The 21,605-nt window shown below is 51.2% G+C and overlaps 1 protein-coding gene across 1 annotated transcript; it reads right to left on the reverse strand.

Annotated features, from left to right (window-relative positions):
- Positions 1-530: 530 nt before the first annotated feature.
- CD247 (CD247 molecule) lies at positions 531-7,849 on the reverse strand. Its single transcript, XM_067710842.1, has 7 exons — positions 7,765-7,849; positions 6,727-6,923; positions 6,068-6,148; positions 5,434-5,472; positions 4,567-4,623; positions 3,003-3,044; positions 531-1,749 (listed from the first exon to the last, which is right to left on the reverse strand). The coding sequence occupies exons 1-7, from the start codon at positions 7,847-7,849 to the stop codon at positions 1,684-1,686; spliced, it is 567 nt and encodes a 188-aa protein (XP_067566943.1). The 3' UTR covers positions 531-1,683.
- Positions 7,850-21,605: the final 13,756 nt, after the last annotated feature.

Below are 21,605 nucleotides of genomic sequence, written 5' to 3' on the forward strand. Positions count from 1 at the left end.
CTTGGCCACGTGCCGTGTCTTGCAGCTTGCGGGGGGGTCTTACTTCACCGACCAGGCATCGAACCCAGGCCCCCTGCAGGGAAAGCACAGAGCCCTAACCACTAGACCGCCAGGGAATTCCCCAGACTGAGGTTTTTTTTTTTTTTTTTTTTTTTTTTTGTGCTGTGGCATCAGCAGCTGTTCATAACCCCCAGACACCCTCTGACAACGATGCTCCCTCTTCCTGATGCACTGATGCTCAGCTGGCCTCTCTCCTGCTCTTTCCGGCACGCCCCAAGCTAGCTCAGTGCTGTGAGCCCTGCACCCAGGGAGCTCCCCATCACCTTCTCCTGGTTCCTGCATAAGGACTCCTGGCGTAGCCGGACACCACGTTGCCCCAAGCACAGCCCGTTTGGGCCACTGTATGCACCTGGCTCTCCTGCATTTTCCAAGGAGCCGTCCTGTTCTCTCCCAGCAGCAGGCTGATCGCCTGATGACTAAATGACCATTACAGGCTTGACTGCCGAAATAAAGCTTACGGTAAAGCAGCATTTTCACTGAAGCATTTATTATGCAAAAAAGTAAGGCTCTAGCAAACCAGTATAAATTAAGACCGAGCAGAGCAAAGAGGGTTTTCCATCCATAGCCGCCTGCCCTTTTAGCACACAGCCCTGTTCCAGGTAAGTCAGCTGAGGCTTTTCCCACCGTGCCATTGTCCCTTGGGATCTTTCTAGGTCTGAGTGGAGCGGAGTCTTCTTTTGAGGCCTTTCCCAATACGGCTGTGTCTTTTCACTCAGTGTGAGGTGCCCAAGTGCCTGCAGAGAATGTGGTCTCGCTGCCCCTCACCTTGTTCGTAGTCAGCCATGACACTGCTGTGTTCTTGCAGCACGCTGGACTCTTCACAGCTCGCTTCCCTGTGAGAGTGTGGGCTCCGGGAGGGCAAGGCTGGGCTTCTTCATTTTTTGGTCCCCACAGGCCCTGGCACTCAAGTTCTATCACAGGGAACGTATGCTTGATAGCAGGAGGGCCCCTTCCTGCGCCCCCAGGCCTCTGGCTCCCCTGCTCCCGTCCCTGATCCACCACTGCTTCCCCTCTTCAGCCACCACCAGCTGCTACCTACCACCCCCCCTTCCCCTGTGCCCTCACCCTTCACAGGGAGGCACCACAGCCTCCCTGGCCCATCACCAGTTACCGTGGAATGATGGGCTACGCTGACAACAGAAGCGAAGTTTACAGCAGGAGTGAAGCCGCTCAAATGCTGACAGAACAATGCAGACCATCAGGACATGCGCTAACATCTGTGGTTTCTCGGGCGACTTTACAGAACACAGCCTGAACTCCTCAGCTGTGTTGGAGGAGGAGGGTGCCCGTCCCCCAGGTAAGAGCCCAGAGCCACTGGGGACGGGGCCTGCCCACAGCCTCCAGGAAGCAGAAAACCCCGGAACATGCTGCACTCCCAGCAGGCTCCTCTAGGACAGGGCCTGGGGGACGCACTCCCTGCCGGCGTCCAGGGAAGAAATTCTGTGTGACAGTTTGCAATTGGATATGACCACATGTTACAACTTGAAGCATCCCGATCGTAAAGAAGAATACTTGGGTGGTGGAGAAATATGAGCGAACTGGTTTGTAAATACTTTATCCTGTGTCTTTAACAATCTGGGCATCTGCAGGTCTGGCCTGTGAGTGGTGAAATTCCAGGTGCTGTTAGCGAGGGGGCAGGTCCTGCATGCGGAGGGCAGCATAGGTGTCCTTGGTGGCCGTGCTGAGTCCCTGGGGAAAGCAAATCAGAACAGAAGAGGGGGTCAGGAGCTCTGTGTGGGCATGAGCCTGCCTGGAGGCCAACAGGTGTCTGCTGCAGCCTGGCCTGTGATCTCCCGCCCAGCTCAGAGGCCCAGGAACTGTCCCCTCATGCACAGGTGGGGCCTTGGCCCATGCAGCTGCAGCAGAGATGGTCCTGTGTCCCACTGGGAATGGCCTTGGTGCAATTCCTTCCCAGCTAAATTCTCACCTTCTCCCGGCTTCCCAAGTACTGTGCCCTACGAAGTTGCCTGTCAGACCACAGAGGAAGGAGGGTCGCCCAGCTGGGACACTGAGCTGGGAATCAGCGGGGAGGCCTCAGACCTGCTCCAGACAGCGTACTGCCCCTGATACCCGGGCCTCCGGGAAGCCGGCACTTGTCACGGGGGAGAGAGTGGCTCCTTGGCCCCCGCCCTCCCGAGCCTCCTTCCCAGGCCATGCTACTACAGTCATGTTCTTTGTCAGGGAACAGGCAGGCTGGTCCCAATCTCACTGGAACGTCTCCCCCTCTGGTCCAGGAGACAGATCAACAGCAGTGACACGCAGTAAAATTTGGGGGCCCTTTTGCCATCACTCTGAACTCGGAAGCCAGGTAGCCTGAAACTTTGGAGTCAATCAAGCAAGCTGTGAACAGCCCCAGTGAGGCACAAAGAACCAAGTAAGAACCCACTGGGGATTATATTTTAGAGAAGTAGGTTGGCTGTGCTTAGTTTGCATAATTATTCACCCTGATTTGCAAAAACTAGGCACCTGACTACATTTTCTATTTAAAGTTATTTTTCTTAACTTGTCTACTTCAATCTCCTCACCCATCTTCCCATCCTATTAGGTGTGAGGATACGAGGCGGAGCAAGGCTTCTGCAAGGGCCCAGGGCAGCGGCGCAAGAGGCAGGAAGTGGCTTGTGTGGTGTCCTTTGCCTGCATCTGCCCTTTGCTCAAGACCACACAGCCTCTGGGCAGCTGCCGCTTGTCTGCTGTGCCCAGTTCCCCCCGGGGCTCCCATGGCCTCCTGACTAGAACCAAGTTATTTGCCTGAATGGTTGAATTCCAGCCCCGCCCCAGGGGCTGACCAGCAGAAGAGTCACCACAGGCCTGAATGGGTGCCCTGGGCTCGCCCAGCCCAGCTGCTGACAAGAGCTGGCACTGCCAACAAGCAAAACAAGGGAGCGTGACCTTGGCTCTGGTTAGACGGTGCCACCCCGGGAAGAAGGACCAGCAGCACTCACCTGGTAAAGGCCATCATGTCCCTTGCCTCTTCGCCGCTGGTTCTGTGGAGTGAGACAAGAAAAGGCTACAAGGTCAGAGAGCCAGCAGCAGCCTTCCTGCTCAAGAGTCCTCCTCAGAGGACCCCCAGAGAGTCACAGGTGACTGTCTCCCAGTCAGCACCCCTGCCCCGGGAGAGAAGGGTCTTCAGGTCACTGGTCAGACCTCGGCCTCCGCAGAGTAAGCTGAGGCCTGGCTTTGATGGGGCCCAGGTTTGCTGTGCCTGACTCAGATCCTCAGAGGCATCAGATTCCTGGATCTGGGCCGTACTGGAGCTGGCCACGCTGCCACTGCTTGGAATAAACAGGCCTCCCTGCAGCTCTCAAAATTCTTGGCTAACTAGGAAAAACAGTATGGAGGTTCCTCAAAAAACTAAAAACAGGGTTACCATATGATCCTGCAATCCCACTCCTGGGCATATATCTGGAGAAAACTATAATTCAAAAAGATACATGGACCCCGATGTTCACTGCAGCACTATTTACAATAGCCAAGACATGGAAGCAAGCCAGACAAAGAAAGACAAATACTGTATGATATTACTTATATATAGAATCTAAAAAAATTATACAAATGAACTTATTTACAAAACAGAAACAGACAGAGACGTGGAGAACAACAGGCTTGTGGCTGCCAAGGGGGAGGGCGTGGGGGAGGAAAGGACTGGGAGTCTGGGATTAGCAGACGTAAACCAGTATGCATAGGATGGGTAAACAACAAGGTCCTGCTGTGTAGCACAGGGAACTGTATTCAGTCTCCTGTGATAAACCATAATGGAAAAGAAGATGAAAAAGAGTACAGAGATATAGGTATAAATGAATCACTTTGCTATACAGTAAAAAATTAACACATTGTACATCAACTATACTTCAATAAAACAAATCTTTAAGAAAATTCTTGGCTAGTTATCAATGCTCACTGGGAACGGCAACGAGGTTGTGGGTGCAAGCTCGGGCTGTAGAGTCCGTACAAATTCTGGCTCCCTCGTCACCAGCTACGTGACCTTGGGTAAGTTGTTGGACCTCCTGTGCCTGGCGGGTACACATTTCCCATTGGGTTATTGTGAGAATTAAATGAGACTATCTACCTGGTAAAGCACTGGCCAGGCCAGCTTTGTGGGCACGCCACCTATGCAGTCACATGGAGATCAAACCTAGACGGGTTCAAAGCTCTGCTCTCTCTTATGGAAATTCTTAATCATTTATGAACAAGGGGCCCCACCATCCTAAGTGCTGAACATACATTGGCACACATTACTCACCTGATAATTATTATGAACGTTGACAGACTTGGCCTGTTTTTGCAAAGCATGGACCATCTTAGTATTTAACTTGGTTTTTAATCCTAAAAGGGTATCAGCACTTTCTGAGTACCTAATATACTGTCAAATGGATGACAGCTGGACTAACCTTTGCCTCTGGCAGCCACCACGTGGGCTTTTGCAGGTGATAGGAGGAAGGGATGGGACTCTTTGGAGCAGCCCCCATACCACCCAATCCTTGGGAATGAAGAAAGAGTATCACTCACCTCGCCCTTCATCCCGATCTCACTGTAGGCCTCCGCCAGCTTGTCTTTTCGCAGCTCCTGAAGAAGAGGGTGTGAGACACCGGTGTTACCAACTGATGTAGCAAACAGTGGGCTCCCCTCAAAAGGAAACCTCTGGATTCCCCAGTTGGTGGGGGGGTTCCACATTCAAGGCTCCAGAGACTCAAACATTTCTGACAATAACCAGCTCCAACCCCCTCTCCCCCTCCTCAGCCCTCTGGAATCTTCTCTGAGCTGCCAGCCCTTTGCACTGAGCTCAGAAGCTCAGGAGAGGTTCAAAAGGATAAGATGTGGAGTCCTAGCCAAAGGACACGCACGTTGGACAATGCAACGGCTCACCCCAGAGCCCCCAGAAGCATCTATTTGAGCAAGCTGTCTCTTCACACAGCCAACACCGTGGCTGTGCGTGGGCCAACTGCAGGAGGGAGGGAGAGTAGCTCTCTTTGCAGTGGCTGACCCTCTGCGATGGTCCCATGTGGCAGACCCAGATCAACACCCAGGATGGTGAAGTTTTCAACAAGAGGCCACACTCAGGACGCTCCTCCGGCCCCTAGGAACAGCAGCCCCTCAGAGGGGCTTGCCCAGCTTGACCTCGCTGTCCCCCCAGGTCCCACCAGGCTGATCCGGGAACCCCCGCGGCAGGCTTAGGGGCCGAAGGAAGGCAAGCCAAGGGGCCTTCCTACGAGCAGCCACTGCGGGCAGCAAGCAGGTGAGGCACTACTTGGCCAGGGAAGTGAAGGTCAAGTCAGGCAAAGACCACGGAGAAGGGAGCAAAGCCTTCATCCAGAGCCCTCCTCCAGCCCTACCCTCCAACTTTCCAATGCAAACTGTGCCACGTCCTCTACTCACATTGTACACGACTTCATGGGGATTCTTATTCTTCTTCCTCTGCCGGGAGAGACGAGGGGAAGAAGTTAGAGATGGAGAAACAGGGATCCAGGCCAGGAGAGTTTCAGCGCCCTCCCCAGGCCCCTTCCCCACACTCTGTGGGCTCTGCCATCCGCCTGTGCCCTCCCCGTGCTCCCGCAGCTGTGCTCCGCCACTCACAGGCCCTCACAGCGATACCACGCCTCGGATTCCCTCGTGCACACGGACACGCTCTCTCACACCCAGGCTGAGCTCTGCTCTTAAGAAGACCCCACTCGGGCCTCCTCCAGCCGCTCCCCTCCCCACAGGGTGTGGAGTCTACAGCCGAAAAGCACAGAGTTGCTGGAAGCCCGGCATAAGGGCCTGCTTGCCGCATTAATGTGTGTGAGGCCCCTTGCGATGCAGGAGGGAGCCAAGGGCGAAGGCGGAGAGGGGCAGCGGCAAACGGGGCCCCATCTGTCTGCATGGCCAGGCCTCTCGCACGTCAGGGTCCAGCGTAGTGGCAGCGTGCGCTGGCATTGAGAAGCCCTCTCCTCACTGCCCAGCTGAGCCCTCACACACTCTGTCTCTCTCACACACACACACACACACACACACAGAAACAGCAAGGCCCTACCGGTTTCCCCCCCATCTCAGGGTCCAGGCCCCCTCTCCTATCCAAGACGTCATACTCCTCTCTTCGTCCTAGATTAAGCTCCTGAAACAGAGAGAAAAGCGTCAGAGACCGGAAACAGAAGCTCAGGAGGATGGGGCCAGCAGGACTGGGAGTTCCTTCTGGGTGGTGGCTCACAAAGGAGCACGGACTGGGAGATCCCTCGGCTACCGTCATCTCGGAGAACATCTCAAAGAGCTTATTACCATGGCGGCGGGGGTGGATCATCCATTCAAAGTCCCATTGCACGGAGAGCGTGAAGTCGCTTCTCCACCAAAGGGAAGATTCTACACTTTCCTCCTCCACTCCACCCCTCCAGCCTGCGAAACCGCTGCCAGGCGGGGGCTTGCTAGGGGCAGGCACTACACTACGCAGGCGCTTGCCGTGCATCACACCGCTAGCGCGCCGCATCCTCAGAGAACCCCACCCCCACCCCGAGGCAGGCACCATGACTATCCCCGTTTTCGGGGTTAGGAAACTGAGCCCCAGGGAGGTTAAAACAACTTGCAAGGCTGACAGCCGCGGACGAGACCTACAACCGAGCCCCAGCCGCTGTTTTCCCCACGTCCCAGCAGAGGACTGCACTTTCTCTAGACCGGGCTCTACGGGAAAGGCGGACTTACATTATAGACCTGGTTCTGGCCCTGCTGGTAGGCGGGGACGTCGGCACTCCTGCTGAACTGGATGAAGAGGAGAGAAAGCGTGTTACTCTCTGCGCAGGCAGCCTCGCTCCGCTCCTCGACGGCCAACGGCGCGCGCCCTGCCTGCGGGGGGGCTGGATCCTTGCGGGAGCCGGTGGCGCGGCAGCTTCTTTTCTGAGCTCAACTGTCCTTACACCTCCCGGAGGTCAAGCGTAGCCACCGCACGGGCCCGTGGCACTAGCCGCAGCTTCCGGTCCTTGGCCCTCGCCCTCGCGCGTGCGCAGAAGCGCCGGGCTCGCGGGCCGCGCCCCCTGGGTTCCGGGAGGTTCTCCAGGCCCCTTCCTCTCAGGGGCTCGGAGGACACCTCGACGAGGATGGTGGCTGTGCAAGGTCCCACCTTCTAACTTGACCTCTGCAGCAGGGTGCTTTCCGTGTGGCACTGTGTGTCCTGAGGACCTGCCCCGGGCGCATGGCCTCGATCTGTTTTCAGTTCATGCGCCTCAGCTGAAACTGCGCGGTTTTGCAGATTCAGAGCATTGGGAACCACCTGAGAGATCATTTAGGGCAGCGTTGCTCAAACTTAAGAAAATCCATAAGACACTATTTCTTATAATAAAATCTTTTGCAAAGTCCAAAATCCAAAAGAGAAATGGGTTGAGGCACGGAAGTCATAACGACTGAGGCCTCCGTTCAGGAAGTCCTTCCACCCTCTGCCCATGCCACGGCCACCCCCAGTCCCAGCCCCTCCAAGAAATGCAGGGTCTGCAGGGCACTAGGTGAAAACCCAGGCTCTGGGCCAACCCTCCCTCGTACTGATAAGCAAACAGGTTTGAAGAGAAAAGGCTGGCCGAGCATGGGTCAGAAGTTGGACAGCAGAATCTGGAAAGAGATTCCCCACCTCCCTGCTCTTCACTGCCTGAAGCATAACCCCCTTTCCTGCCATCAGAAACACTGCCCTGGGACGCTTTGATGTTCACACATCTCTATGTCTCCTCACTAAGGGGCCAGCACTAGACTCACCATCCCACTCTGTCCCACTCAGCCAGACATCCCCCCCTTCCCCACCCCCCCGCAGTGGGCACACTTGGCTGGTCCCTTTGCCCATGTACACCAAGACTCAGGTACCACCCACGCTTGAGACTTTCCAGCACCAAGGCCCTCTGAACATCCACCGAGCTGGGGAGCCCATGCCCTCCCCCCAGAACCCAGTGGTACCCACCTTCGCTCTCAGGAACAGGGCAGTGACAATGACACCATAGATGAAGAGGATCCCATCCAACAGGTAGCATAGTTTAGGATCGAGCAGGCCGAAGCTCTGTGCCGCTGTGTTGAGAGATGAGATTGGTCAGTCAGGCTCAGGTGACGGAACATGCCCTCACAACCCCCGGGGGCGGGGGGGGCAGGGGTCCCCTGAAGTGTCAAGGAAACCACGACAGGGTGCTGGGCCCACTCTCCATACCCCACCTGCACAACCTCTCTCCCCACCTTGGACCAGCCCCTGGGAAAACCTAACCTGCCCCAACAGTGGACATGGCACCCGGTAGGGCCACAAAGCCTGGAAGGCAGGAAGGTGAATGGAAGGTGAAATTGTCCACTGTGCACAGGGCGGCTGCCTCACGGCACGGGAGCCCAGCTGGGTGTGAGCTCCATCTGAACCATGCATTCCGGAAGCCATCCCAAATTACCAAGGGGCCCCTAATCCCTACTGCCATAACAACCTTGGTCAAACTGTCCTATGCAAACTGGAGTACAATGGAGTTGGGGAAAGAGGTACGGTAAATATTCTGGTTAAATACAAGTTAGCATTTCTACTTGAAAGCTCACTGCACTATGAGTGAGGAGACACTGTTCTTCCTACCAGGTATGTGTGCAGCAACTCAGGTGTAAAACGGGGCGTAGTAGGCGTCTCACTCCGCCCCTGCCCGGTATCAGAGAAGCAGCGGTCCCGCGGCCACAGTCTCTCCCGGGCCCGGGGCGCCCTCCCATGGCCGCCTGCAGGACTACGTCGGGGCTACGGGAACGGGATAACGTGCACTGGAACAAGGTCTCATCCTTACTAGTTTTGTGACTTGGGGCAGGTTATTTACCCTATTTCAGCTGCCTCTTCTGTTGACCAGGGTGAAAACTGTAACATTTCTTTAGTGTTTACTCGGTGCCGGACACCGCTTTGATGTAGTAACTTGTCAGATCCTCCCAACAGCCCCACACGGACACACGGAGGCACAGAGAAACTCAGTTTTCGCCAGGAGCACGCACACAGCAAATGAGAAGCAGCCCAGGACAGCCCAGGCAGCATGTCTCCTCTCCTTTCCCCCACGTGCTTCTGCCACAAGCCCTGGGAGCAGGTGATGCAAGCCTGCTCCAGAGTCCCCACCTCCACCTCGTGACTCCCTCTGTCCTCAAACCTTTTACTCCTTCCCTAACTCTGGGGCCCTCCTGGCGCCGGGCAGCTGATCTCTTTGTAAACTTCCCATAGCCCCTTCTCAGAAACCATCCACGAGCCAGTCTTCCTGAGCAAAGTCCAGCCCTGACTTAGCAGCTCAGGTCCAGGCCCCAGCACGCCTTCTCCCCACACTGCCCCTCCTGCTCTACCCACCTGCCTTTGCTGGGGCTGGTTCCTCTTCCCCGCCTACCATTGCTAGCACCACCCGCTCCACTCAGCTGCTGGAAGGGGACTCAGGTTCCGCCATCACAGCCCCTAGTGAGAATTCAGTGTGCTGATGGATTGATGGATTATGAAATTCCCCTCCATCTAGGCTGGAGTAAGTGCTGGAGAACAATGGCCGCATCTTCATGCTTGCCTCTTCCCTCACCCCCAGCATCAGAGCACAGAGCACAGGGAAGACATTCATTAGATCTATGGAATTTTCAGGGAAGATGCCAGGCCCCCTACACGAGGTTGGCCTGCCTTCTGGCCCTGAGGCAGTGCCGGAAGCCCCTGCTGACCAAGGGTGGGTGTCCGAAGTCCTCGAGGAGACAAGCCAGCCCCCAGCAAAGGCCACCAAAGCTGGGGTGTTTTTCCTTTTAGGACTGGAGAGGAGGTGACAGCGGCAATTTATGGGGGTGGTTGAGATTCAGAAAAAGGGTTGGGAGACAATCGCTCAGTTGCCTGTCACATAAAATGAGAAGAGAAAAATTACCGGACAGTAAATTTATAACAAACCAGAAGAAATACTTCTTGGTGTTGTGCAGAGCCAGTGCAGTGGGGGAGGGGATTGGGCACCTCCCCAGAGATAAGTAATAGAAAAAGGTTTTCTTTCTTTCTTCCTTTTCAAAGAGCAGCATGATTTTATGACCAAAGACAGGTGTGCTGTGTGTGGTTTGGTGGAGGAAAGGGTATTAATAGCCACACGCTTCCCAGGGTAGGAAGCTTCCCTCTGCCTAGTCCAGCTGTGCCCATGCAGGGAGGAACGGGACTGAGGAAGGCAGTGGTCATCCAGGAAGCTCCCTGAGGGGACCCAGGACCTAATTCAATCACGTGACTAATTAAATATTTATTGGCCTTTTGCTTGATGTCAGGGGATATTGAAATAGAAAGAGCCCTGGATTGGGTATCAGATGTGTTCTAGTCCTTCCCCTGCCACTAAGTAGCTGTGTGGTCTTGGGCAAGTCCCCTTACCTCTCTGGGCCTCAGTTTCACCATGTGTAAAATGGTGGATAATCATGTCTATCTTGAGGGTGTGGTGAGAATCAAATGAGAGAATGTATCGGTAGGTGTTTTTGTAAATTTCCTCCATAAGGCTAATGATGTCTAGCATTTGGGTAGGGTCTTCTGAGTCCCTACTCTCATGGAGCTTATGGCTTAGCTCATGAGGCCACACCCAGGGTGGAGGGGCTTCCCTTGAACAGCAGGCAGCTTTCCAAAATGACAACTCAAAGGCAGGAGCCACGGACACTCCCGGTTCCAGCTTCTTCCCAGCCCCCCACCATCTCCAAAGCAGAGACCTGTTCGCCTCCTTCCGTGAGCCATTTGTCACGCTGTTTCTATCCCCACCACATTCGGTCCCAAAGAGAGATATTTAATGGGGTTATATGGTGGCTGTTTTCCTAGACAAGTGGAGAAGCTGTTTTACTTCACGCTTCCCATTCCCTGTCCCAAGTCCACAGCACCCCAGAGAACCCCAGCACTTGAACAAGTACCCAGATACTGATTGAGCGTTCTCGCTCTCAATCCTGGCTGCATATTAGAATTAGCCCACTCCCTTATGCCCCCAGGTTCTCATTTAATTGGTCTGGGGTAGGGCCTGGGCATGAGCATGGGCCAGTGCACAGCAGGGTTGAGATTCAGAGCTGCAGTGTCACTCGGGTGCAGCCTTCCACAGTGATACAGCCATACCCTATAACAAGTATAAATTCCATGCCAAACAGAGACAAAGAACAAAATTAAAGACTCACATGCACTGTCATTTTTGTGTACTTCTGAACTGTGTATTATTGAACTTCTCTAAGTCTCAGTTTCCTCATCTGTAAAATGGGGATAGTAATATTACCTGTCTCATTAGGTGATGGTGAAGCTTAATTAAGATAATTATCACGGGGTGCAGGACCTGGCAGGTAATAAGTGCTCCATACATCAGCCATTGTTATCACCGTGATTTTTTTTTCCCAAATCACCACCAATACATTTATTTGAGGAAGAAAGGGTCAAAACCTAGCAGTAGCCTCCTAGCCCAGGCCTGGACATGATGGTGACCTTGTGAAAGGGGATCTCGCCCTATTGACAAAGCAGGAGACCCTATTTACAAAGCAGGACAGCGATGCTCCCAGCTGAGCTGCAGGGTGAGAGCTGGGGGTGGAACCTGACGTCATGGTCCTTTTCCCATCCAACCTGGGCCTCCACAAGCCACTCCGTGGGCCCCTGCAGGCAGACTCAGCAAAGCTGAGTAAGGGAATCCTTCCCCAATTCCCCAGCCCCAGTCCACATTACCCAGGTGCAACGGGTGACCCAATCCACGGGCCACAGCCCCAGGCTCCCTGGACCCCCGCGTCCGGACAGACACACGGCAAATACGGAAACTGAAGCCCAGCTGGGCTGGAACACATCTAGGTGCTGCAGGGTTGGAGTGGTCTTACAGGTGCTCCAGGATCAGGCCTCACGCCAGGTGGCCAGGCTGAGACAGGCGATTTAAAGGTGATTCCAGTTACTCCAGGGCAAAGCACGACCCTAATGTCACCTGGAGAAAAAGCAGGCTGGAGCTTCAGAAGAGCTTGGCCATGCATACTCAGGTACTTCCCGCAGTGGATCTGAGATTAGAACACTGGGGACAAAAGGGGATCCAGCCTGCAGCTTGTGTTTGCTCAGAGCCAGAAGACTGCCTGCTAGCACGCTCACTGCAATCCCCACCACAAACATGGGGCCGCTCCAGTTGGCCAGGGCCTGGCTGAACCGGGAACCTGGATTCCAGGTGTTTCCCAGCCCCCGTGTCATCACACTGTCACCCATCAAGTAGGCACTGGTGAAGTGGGCCGACAGCGTGATAAGCTGGAGACTTCCTGCCAGGTAGCAGGTGTGAAAGGAAAATCAAAATTGTGTCAGCATTGCCAAGAGAGCTCTCTAAAATGGAGCCAGGAGACCATTAAGAAAATGTGACTTATGCACGTCTCAGCCTGGATGGAATCTGACCTTTTGACCTGATGATGTCATCCAGAACACCTGCCAGAAACTCAAGACACTTTTTGGACCCTTACCCTAAAATAACACATGGCCGTCTATCTACTTATGGAACCCGCACTCTAGAACAACTTGAGATTCCTGAAGGACAAATAATTTCCAACTCATGTCAGAATCAATCACACTTCTCTCCAGGCAACTCTTAACGGCCTGGTGGCTGTTCGTCTTTCTAAGTCCCTGATGCTTTCTCTTCCTCTGAACACTCTTTCAGGGTTACCCGAATCTGTGTCTCCCAAATTTCAGTACTTAAGACCCCAAATAAACTCCTCCCTTATTTGCAGCCTCCTGCATTATTTTTTGGTTGACACAGGATGCCTGGGACACGCCCTGTGAGACTCCAGGGGAAACCGGAGTCAGATCACAGCGTATCTGTCCATACGTTCATTGCCATCAAAATCGTTATGAGTCTTATTAGTGACAGTGAGCCCAGCCACCTCTATACACCCTTTTGTCATCTTCATAAGAGCCCTGCGTTCAGAAAGTTTCATGGCACTGACCACTAACAGGAAGATTCTGGGGCCCCAGAAGGCAGCCTGGAGGAGACACCTGCCCTTACAGGGTCTGGTTTCTCTGGGTGAGATGTATTTGAATTGTGTTGTTTTTCTGTCTCTCAGGCAGACTGGAAGCTTCCGTGAACAGAGAGAACAGGACTTAATCAACCTGGCCCTGCTGTAGCCCGAAGCTGCAGACACACACTGGTACCCATCTCCCCTTCCAGCAAGTCCTTTTTAGGAGCAGAGCATCTGCTGAACTCCCTCACATCCAACTTATAAGGATACCTCCCATTTGAACCCCAAGCTGTACTTTTAAAATGACTTCCTGTATCTGATCAAGTTTGATTCTCATGAGAGCCCAGAAGGTAGGCAGGGTGCTATTATTTCACAGGTTGATAAACTGAGACCAGAGGAACAAAGTACCTCCCCTGAGGACACCTGCAGATTAGCAGCAGAGCTGGATAGGATTATTGAGTCTCCCAATTCCAGGTACTTGTCTAACCCTTCTGCCTCAGGTGCACCTCACCTTTAGGTGTAGGACACAGAGTTTTCGCCTAGCTCTGAATTCACAGCCCTTACTGTTTGCTGGCTTTTGACACTGTCACAGCAGTTTGTGAACTTTTCACATCGTGTCTCCCTCCCCGACAAGCCCTGGAAAGCACAGATGATGCATTTTGGTTTCACTTGCTTATTTCCCCTTCTCACCTAACACATATGAGGCCACTTGAGAAGAGGAAAGAACATAAGCCTCAGAGCCAGAAAGGCTAAGATTTAAATTCTGAATCTGCTTCTTACTGGCTTTGTGGTTGGGGACAGCTCTCTTAACCACTCTGAGCTTCAATTCCTCCATCTGCAAAAGGGGTTTTAATAATAAGACTGACTTCACAGGATAGTTATGCAGATGCAATGAGTAACAGTGTGTGGAGAAAGCGCCCTGCCTGGTGGCACGTGCTGAGCCCAGGGGTCTCAGGTGAACTTCTTTGCCACGACAGAGGCTCTGAAAGTACAAGCAGCAGCAGGAGTGGACCAGGACTTCCCACCCCGTCATGTCCCATCAGGCCAAGGTTGGGGACGGAACCTGGTCAGCTTCCCCAGCTCAAGAGATGGAACAATCCACCTTTCAGGGTATATGATAAAACCAGACAATGCATATGTATAAAGTACTTGGTATAAAACAGGAGCTCAGTAGTGTGTGGCTATCCCGAGAACTCCTGGCTTCACCAGATGATAACGAGGTAACTTACATTTGCACTGTGTCCAGTTTAGACAACTCTGTCCTTGTGTTACCGGGTTTAATCCCCAGAACAACTCTGTATGATATGGACAGAATGACTGCCAGTTCTATTCAGAGGAGGAAATTCAGTCTCAGAAAGATCACTCAGCTAGAAAGTTCCCAAATTCCGTCTGATGCAAAGTCTCTCCACTTTATCCCGGTGCGTCTGGGGTTTCTCTCATTCAGAGAGCTTCCTACCTTTAGTAGGAGTTTCTTCTCTAATACCTCCAGCCTCTGCTTGAATAGCTCAGGTGACCAGGAGCTCACCACCCATCAATTACTGGTGAAGAGCTCAAATTTTCGGAGCTTTTAAAAAACAACTTTGGTCTTAGTTCTGCCTCCAGAAGCACAAAGCACACAGATTCTCCCACGTCTATAGGGCCTTTAAAATCCCACCCATGACCAGCTTGTCTCTGCCTTCATACGAAGCACTTTAGCATCACAGCAAGAGTTAATCCTTTGAAGGTAGACAACTTGAGACCTGGCTCTGCTGCTTAACTAGCTGTGTGAACTCGGGATAATCATAGCTACCTCCCAGGGTGGGTGAGGTAAATGGGACGGGCTGGTAAGCTCTCACTACATAGGAGCTAATGGCATCAATACTAATAGCCTATGATTCAGGTAGGAGCAGCTTCCAAGACTCCTGATCTCCTTTTGCATCTCCAACCTTGAGCCCAGGGTCCTGCTGCTGCCCAGTCCCATCTCCAGACTCAGACACAATCGGTGATGACATTGCAGGCTAAGAATTTAGAAAACAGGAAGTCATGTGTTTTCAGGAAGGCAGTGGCAGAGCAAAGGGGGTACCTCTGCTGGGTGTGATGCTCAGCCTGTCGACCGCAGCCTCATAGGCACCCAGGGGAGGGCCTGGGGAGTTGCTCTCTTTCACTGAGCAGCTAACTTTCACTGCAGCAGGAAAAATATAGGCTAGACACACAGGGTAATAGTTATAACCACTAGCTGAAGATTTATTTTGTGCCAGGAAGCATGTGTTAGTTTTCTGATTTGATCCTTACAGCAACTATGATTTTACAGCTGGGAAGCCTGAGACTTGGAGAGGTTTAATAACGTGCCTCAGGTCTAGAGCCAGGGTTGAACCCAGGCCTCTTTGAATCCATAATCCAGACACCATGTGGTCCAGAGTCTTAACCACCATTTGGTAATACCCTTGGACCACTTACTGGTCTTCAGGGATGGGGAGAAGGGATCCTCACTAGGCTGTGGAGACCTTCCTTCTCAAAGGATCCACGTTAGTAGTTGATGTCCTGAGTTTACAAATGACCTTCTTTCTTGGAGGAGACAAGGGGCTGAAAGGCCTAGGGGGTTAACAGGTACAGCTGACCTGCTGTCAAATGTGAGGTCAGGGGTCTTCCCTGTTGGCGCAGTGGTTGAGAGTCCGCCTGCCGATGCAGGGGACACGGGTTCATGCCCCGGTCCGGGAGGATCCCACATGCCAGCGGAGCGGCTGGGTCCGTGAGCCATGGCCACTGAGCCTGCGCGTCCGGAGCCTGTGCTCCGCAACGGGAGAGGCCGCAACAGTGAGAGGCCCGCGTACCACAAAAAAAAAAAAAAAAATGTGAGGCCAGGACCCACACTGGTCAATGCCCAGAGAGGCTGACCCACTTGGAGACATCCTAATCACCTTGACCTGCAGAACAAGTCTATGTCATTTATCAGTACCATGTAATTTATTGCTAATCGCTTTAATTTGCCAGTCTCCTCAACTCCCTCCTCAGTGTTGCATTTCAAATATTCATGTTTCATTGTAAAGCTAATCATCTGGTCACAATCATCTACAAATTATTTCCCTGTAGGCAAGGATTCTAAGGGAATGGGGCAAAAAGGGAGCTGTTTGATTTCATAGAAGTAACAGGGCTATGAGTAAGTATCTCCCTTTCTCTATTTTTATTTCCGTTAAATTTGTTATGTTGGTGCAATAATTTAAAATTTTTTTCTGTGATCACTTTTTATTTTCAAGTAAATCTACTCATTATAAAAGTGCAGGAAAGTAGAAAAAAATCAAAATCACCCGTAATACCACGTTCAAACACAGCTACTATTAACATGATGGCAGATTGCCTTCCAAAGTGTTTGTTATTTATAAATTGTAATCATCCTACATAAAAAAATTTTCCCTGAAAAAAACATTTTTTCAGTTAGTGTTATAATTTAAAATTATATTTCCATGTTATTTCACATATTCATATTTCATGTTACTTTATAGTTTTACTGAATATTCTTTTTAAAGGTTGCGTCATAATCCTTCCACTGTTTATTTAACCATTCCCCAATGGATGGCCATTTGTTTCCAATTTTTCACCATTGTAAAACATTCTGTGATGAACCGCTTCATTCCTAAAGCTTTTTATAGGTTTAGAATTTAGTCAGTAATACTTTGAAAAATGAAAGCTAAGACAACTGGTCCAAGAGAAAAATCAGCTAAAGATATAAAAGTAGGCAATTCTCAGAGGAGGAAAAATAAATTGCTTTTAAGCATCTAAAAAGACACTCAATCTCACTACTGGTCAGATAAATAAAAGTACAAAATGACAAAGAGATGGATCCCGTTTTTCATAGCTGGTTAGAAGATCACAGCTGTGAGGGTTTGGGGAGGAAGGGCACTCCTGGCAGAGGGACAGCAGGTACAAAGGTCCTGTGGTGACCCCAAGCCTGGTGTGGCTGAACAGAAAGGAAGTGGGTGTGGCCAGGGTGGCATGGAAGAGGGATAGTGCTAGAAGATGAGGTTAGAAGGTGACAAGGGGGGGGGGAGCATTAGTTAGAACCTCTTTGGTCAGTGGATTTTACTCTTCATGAGATGAGCAATTGCAGGGTTTTCTCTTTTTACAACAAATACACATTATTTTTGTAATTTCAAAAACATGAATAAAATTTAAAAGAAAAATATTGAAGCCAATTGGGTTCACAGTTGCCTTGGGCCATTGGGTTGGCTGGAGATGCAAGACAGGTGAGCTGCAGGATGGGCCTAAGATCCTGGCTGCACTCCCAGGGGGCCAGCCTGCTCTGTGAGGTCCTCCGTGATTTGCCTTCATCCACCCGAATGTAGTTACTTTATCTTTTTCTGCCCTTGTCCCATAAACGAAGCTATGGTTTCCACGCAGAGAGTGGTTTATTTCTGCTGAAGGGATGGATGCAAGTCCATTCATTTTTGCTCGCTCATCATTCATTACACTTATGACCACCAAGCCTTTGTTTCTGTTATGGCTGTATTGTGTCCCCTCAAAATTTGTATGCTGAAGCCCTAACCCCCAGTACCTCAGAAAGTGATTGTATTTGAAGATAGGGTCTTTAAAGAGGAAAGTAAGTTAAAATGAGGGTGGCGCTAATCCATTATGACTGGTGTCCTTATAAGAAGAGGCGATTAGGACACAGGCACGCACAGAGGGAAGACCACGTGAAGATACAGAGAGAAGACGGCCACCTACAAGCCGAGGAGAGAGGCCCTTAGAAGAAACCAACCCTGCTGACACCTTAAGCTCAGACTTTCCAGCCTCCAGAACTGTGAGAAAATTAATGTCTGTTGTTTAAGCCACTAAGTCTGTGGTACTTTGTTACGGCAGCTCTAGCAGACTAATACAGTTTCCTTCTCGGAAAACAGCCACCATAATTCCTAACTTCTGAGTCACTGTAAGGAGGGGGCATATTGCATGTAATCAAGAACCTAGCACAGTGCCTGATACATAGTAAGTACTCAAAACACCGTGATAGGCCATCGTTATTAGCAGAAGGTGCAGGCACTGTGCTAGGCAGTGGGGAGCAAGTAGACACAGATCTAGCCTCACAGCTGAGTAGGGCGGTGAGCACGTAAGCGGATCTTCCCATTAGGAGAGATGCACGGGCGCTGAGGAGACCCCAGGGAGACGACGCCCTCATCAATGCTCTGGGAGTAAAATAATGACAGGCAGTGATCTCCCTTGGTGAACAGAATTCACGTTTCAGTTCTTTCCACTCATTCCACCTTCCCAGCAGCCCCTCAAGGCCCACGGACAAGTCTCTCATTTTAGTGGACAGCACTTGCTCTGTACCAGGCACAGTTATAAGCAAGATATACACACACTCACACACACACAGAAATATATACGTATAGGTGTATATATACATATATGCATGTATGTATACATATACATGTATATCTATACCTATCGAGAGAGAGAGGGAGAAAGAAGGACTCATTCTTCCCTCTTGCTGCCAGCTTGGACCCGTGGCTTTCCCGGTTGACTCCAGGGATTGACACTATAACAACTGTGGTCATACCAAACATTTGCTCTACACTTTACAGTTACAGAACTCTTTTACGTTCTTGATTTCATTTGATCCTAACAAGAGTGAAGTGAAGTGAAGCCAGGCAGATCTTATGTGCTCCACTTTGCAGATAAAGAGTCTGAAGGTCAAGGAGGTGAAGTGACTCTCCTGAGGTCCCAAGGTGCCCGTGGAGCAGAGCCTGGAGGAGAGGCCATGTCTTACCAGGCCTTTGTTCTTTCACACAGCACACAGCACACAGCCCTGTCATTATGCTCTTGAACGTTAGCACCATTTAAACGAAATCCACTCTAGAGCAAAACCCTCATGTAAAAGTTCCAAGCAGGATTTTGCCATTTCTCTGAGAATTTATTCTGCAGATAAGCCCTCACAGTATGCAGAGATATATGCACAAAGATATTTATTGCAACATTATCTGCAGGAGCAGAAAAAAGAAAAAAAAAAAAGAAGAAAAACAAGGTAAACGTCCACCAGCCAGAAACCAGATAAATAAATTTTGGTGTATTCATGTATAGTAGTTCAAAAAAACAAACACAACAGATAGTTCTGTGTGTGCTGCTGTGGAAAGATCTTCAGGATAATTAGATGAAAGGCAAGCTCTGGAATGGTGTGTTTAATATTTGTGTATAAAAAACAAGAGGTATATTATGTAGGCTGCATATGTATACTGATACAGACATAAAAACGTATCTGGATGGAGTTTCTGCTTGGGATGATGAAAAAGTTCTGGAAACATTCGTGATTATGATGAATCTCTCCATTTAGAACTCGTTTCTGTAAACATGGTTTGTGCTTTTCAGTGTACAAGTTTTTGCACATAATTTGTTAAGTATATTCCCTTTGTTTGAGGAGAAGCCACTAGCTGGGAGAAAATGTTTTTGAATCACACACATAAAAGAGGATTGAATCCTGAATATATAAAACTCTAAAATACAGAAGGAAGTTGGGGAGGGAAATTGCTCTGTATCCTGTTTGTGATCATGGTTACATGAATCTACCCAAATTTTAAAATTCAAAGAACTACACACCAAAACTAGTGCATTATTAATTATTATTACTATTAAGTGTGTAATTTCTTTAAAAAATAAAAAGTCTATAAGACAGTAAAAAAAGAAAAGAAAGTTCTGGAAACAGATAGTGATGATGGCTGCACAGCATTGGGAATGTACTTCACGCCACTGAATCGTACACTTATAAATGGTTGAATGGTAATTTTATATCATTTATAACTTACCACAGTAAAAACGTATCTATATCTATCTATCTACCTATCTATATATCTGGATAGCTACATACACAAAATATATTTTCCATGAGTGGAGGAGGATGTCCGGAAAATTTTACTTATTTTCTATTTTGCAGCTTTTTGTGCTCTTTGAAATTCTATGATAATATATTACACTTATAATATTAAACGACCCAAACAAAAACAAATAACGTGAACCCTTAAGTCAAACCAGGTGTGTGCGGCACAGTTCTAAACAAGCAGAAAGTGGAGGGACAGGGACTCGTCCATCTAGCAAAGCACCTCGAACTTGGCTGTGTCTCAGTACGTTTCCAGTGATGACTTGCTGGCATTTGGAAGTATTTCAAATATACAGAAATTTTCACTCTAGTGGCATTTGGGGAAATTTTAATACATTTATGCATGAACATCAAAACCATTACTGCTAATGAATAGCACAATCGTTATTGTTGCTATTATTATCCAGTGCTGCAGAAAAGAGATGTTTTCACACGCAAGTCCCTCCTTGCCCCATCCCTGACATGAGCACCAGCCCAGCCAGGTGAAAGCACCTCGGACCCACGGCCTCGCTCCAGCCATACCACTGCTCCCTGGGAGTCGGGTACCCAGGAAGCCAAGCAGGTTTCTGGGCATCAGGAGCTGAGCTGCCTGAACAACCCAAGGAAGACCATAGGACAGAAGGGAGGCAGAGGGGCCATCCCTGCAGCCCTCATCTGCCCTCTGGAAACCATCCTGCTGGCCCCAGGCGACTGAGGGTACCCCCTCGGGGCTCCGACAGCACCCACAACAGAAACCTGTGTATCTATCTGTGTGACTGATGCCCCCTCCAGCTGAGGGCTCCCTGAATCCGGGGCCATGCCTCCTCCACCTTTGTAGACCCTGTGATGGGCTTCTCTTGCTACACTGTGGCAGGCTGGGGGTGAAGCCCAGGATGAGGCCCCGCTGAGCAGCTTCCCGCTGCATCAAGCTTCAGCTTCTCCGAGATTTGGGGAGGACATGCTATTTCGATTGGAAATCAGACACAAGTACTTTATGGGGTAAGCAACTCCCCGGTATTTTAAAGAGGCAAGCTTGCGCTTTCTGAGGCCAAGCTCACTGTTCCACGTGGGGAGGTCCCCCTTGAAAGGGGACGGGAGAAGCAGGGGTTGGCTTCCGGGGCTTCTCTAGAGGTAGTCGTGCTCACACCCCTGGGCCCTGGCCACCCACGTCCGACAGAGGTGGGTCCTGCCTAGGCTGTCACAGCCCACCCACCCAGTGCACTCCGAGGCTGGCCTCTTCTGTCCAACCACAGCCAAAGCCCAGGTGTGCCAGACCGCACCCCAAGTCACCAACCGAATTCCCCAGAGGGAGAGGAACCCTGGGCGCAGGGCAGGGCTCTGGGACCCTTCCTCCCCACGCGGCCAGGGCGGGCTCCCGGCTCCCACCGCCTCGCAGTGCGGTTACGGGAGCAGTAGCTCCTCCCTTCGGCCCACAGCTGTCTCCTCGCTCGAGGTTTCCTGTCGAGCGGCGCCATCCAGGGCCTGGGTTATCGCCCGAGATCTCCCGTCTGAACTTGAACTGTTCACACACGCTCATGCGCCCGCCCCCGCTTGCGGTCCCTTCCCCAGCCCCACCGCCTCTGCGGGGACGTCGGCCTGGGGCTGGGAGCGCTCGGGGGTGGCTGGATCCGTGCCGGCTCGGGGGCTGGGGCCTGAGGGGCTACCTCCCAGACGCCAGGGAGATCTGTCCAGGGGTCCCCCCGGAGAGGCAGGCCCTGGGGCCTGCATGGGGAGCGGGGAGGAACAGAGAGTGACCAGGAGAAGGCCTGGCTCTGTGCGTCCCGGCACACGCCCACACGTGTCCACCGCACGGCCCTGAGGACACGCCGCTGCCTTCCCATCCGAAGGCCCTTCTGGAGACATA

The sequence above is a fragment of the Pseudorca crassidens genome, chromosome 2 (assembly GCF_039906515.1).
Source record: "Pseudorca crassidens isolate mPseCra1 chromosome 2, mPseCra1.hap1, whole genome shotgun sequence".
Taxonomy (NCBI): Eukaryota; Metazoa; Chordata; class Mammalia; order Artiodactyla; family Delphinidae; genus Pseudorca; species Pseudorca crassidens.

Coding starts and splice junctions, on each gene's coding strand:
- CD247 (XM_067710842.1), bottom strand. CDS start 7,849: ATGGGCAAAGGGACCAGCCAAGTGTGCCCACTGCGGGGGGGTGGGGAA. Junction 4,624..5,433: donor CCCATGAAGTCGTGTACAAT/GTGAGTAGAGGA, acceptor CCTCTTCTTCAG/GAGCTGCGAAAAGACAAGCT. Junction 3,045..4,566: donor AGATCGGGATGAAGGGCGAG/GTGAGTGATACT, acceptor CTCACTCCACAG/AACCAGCGGCGAAGAGGCAA.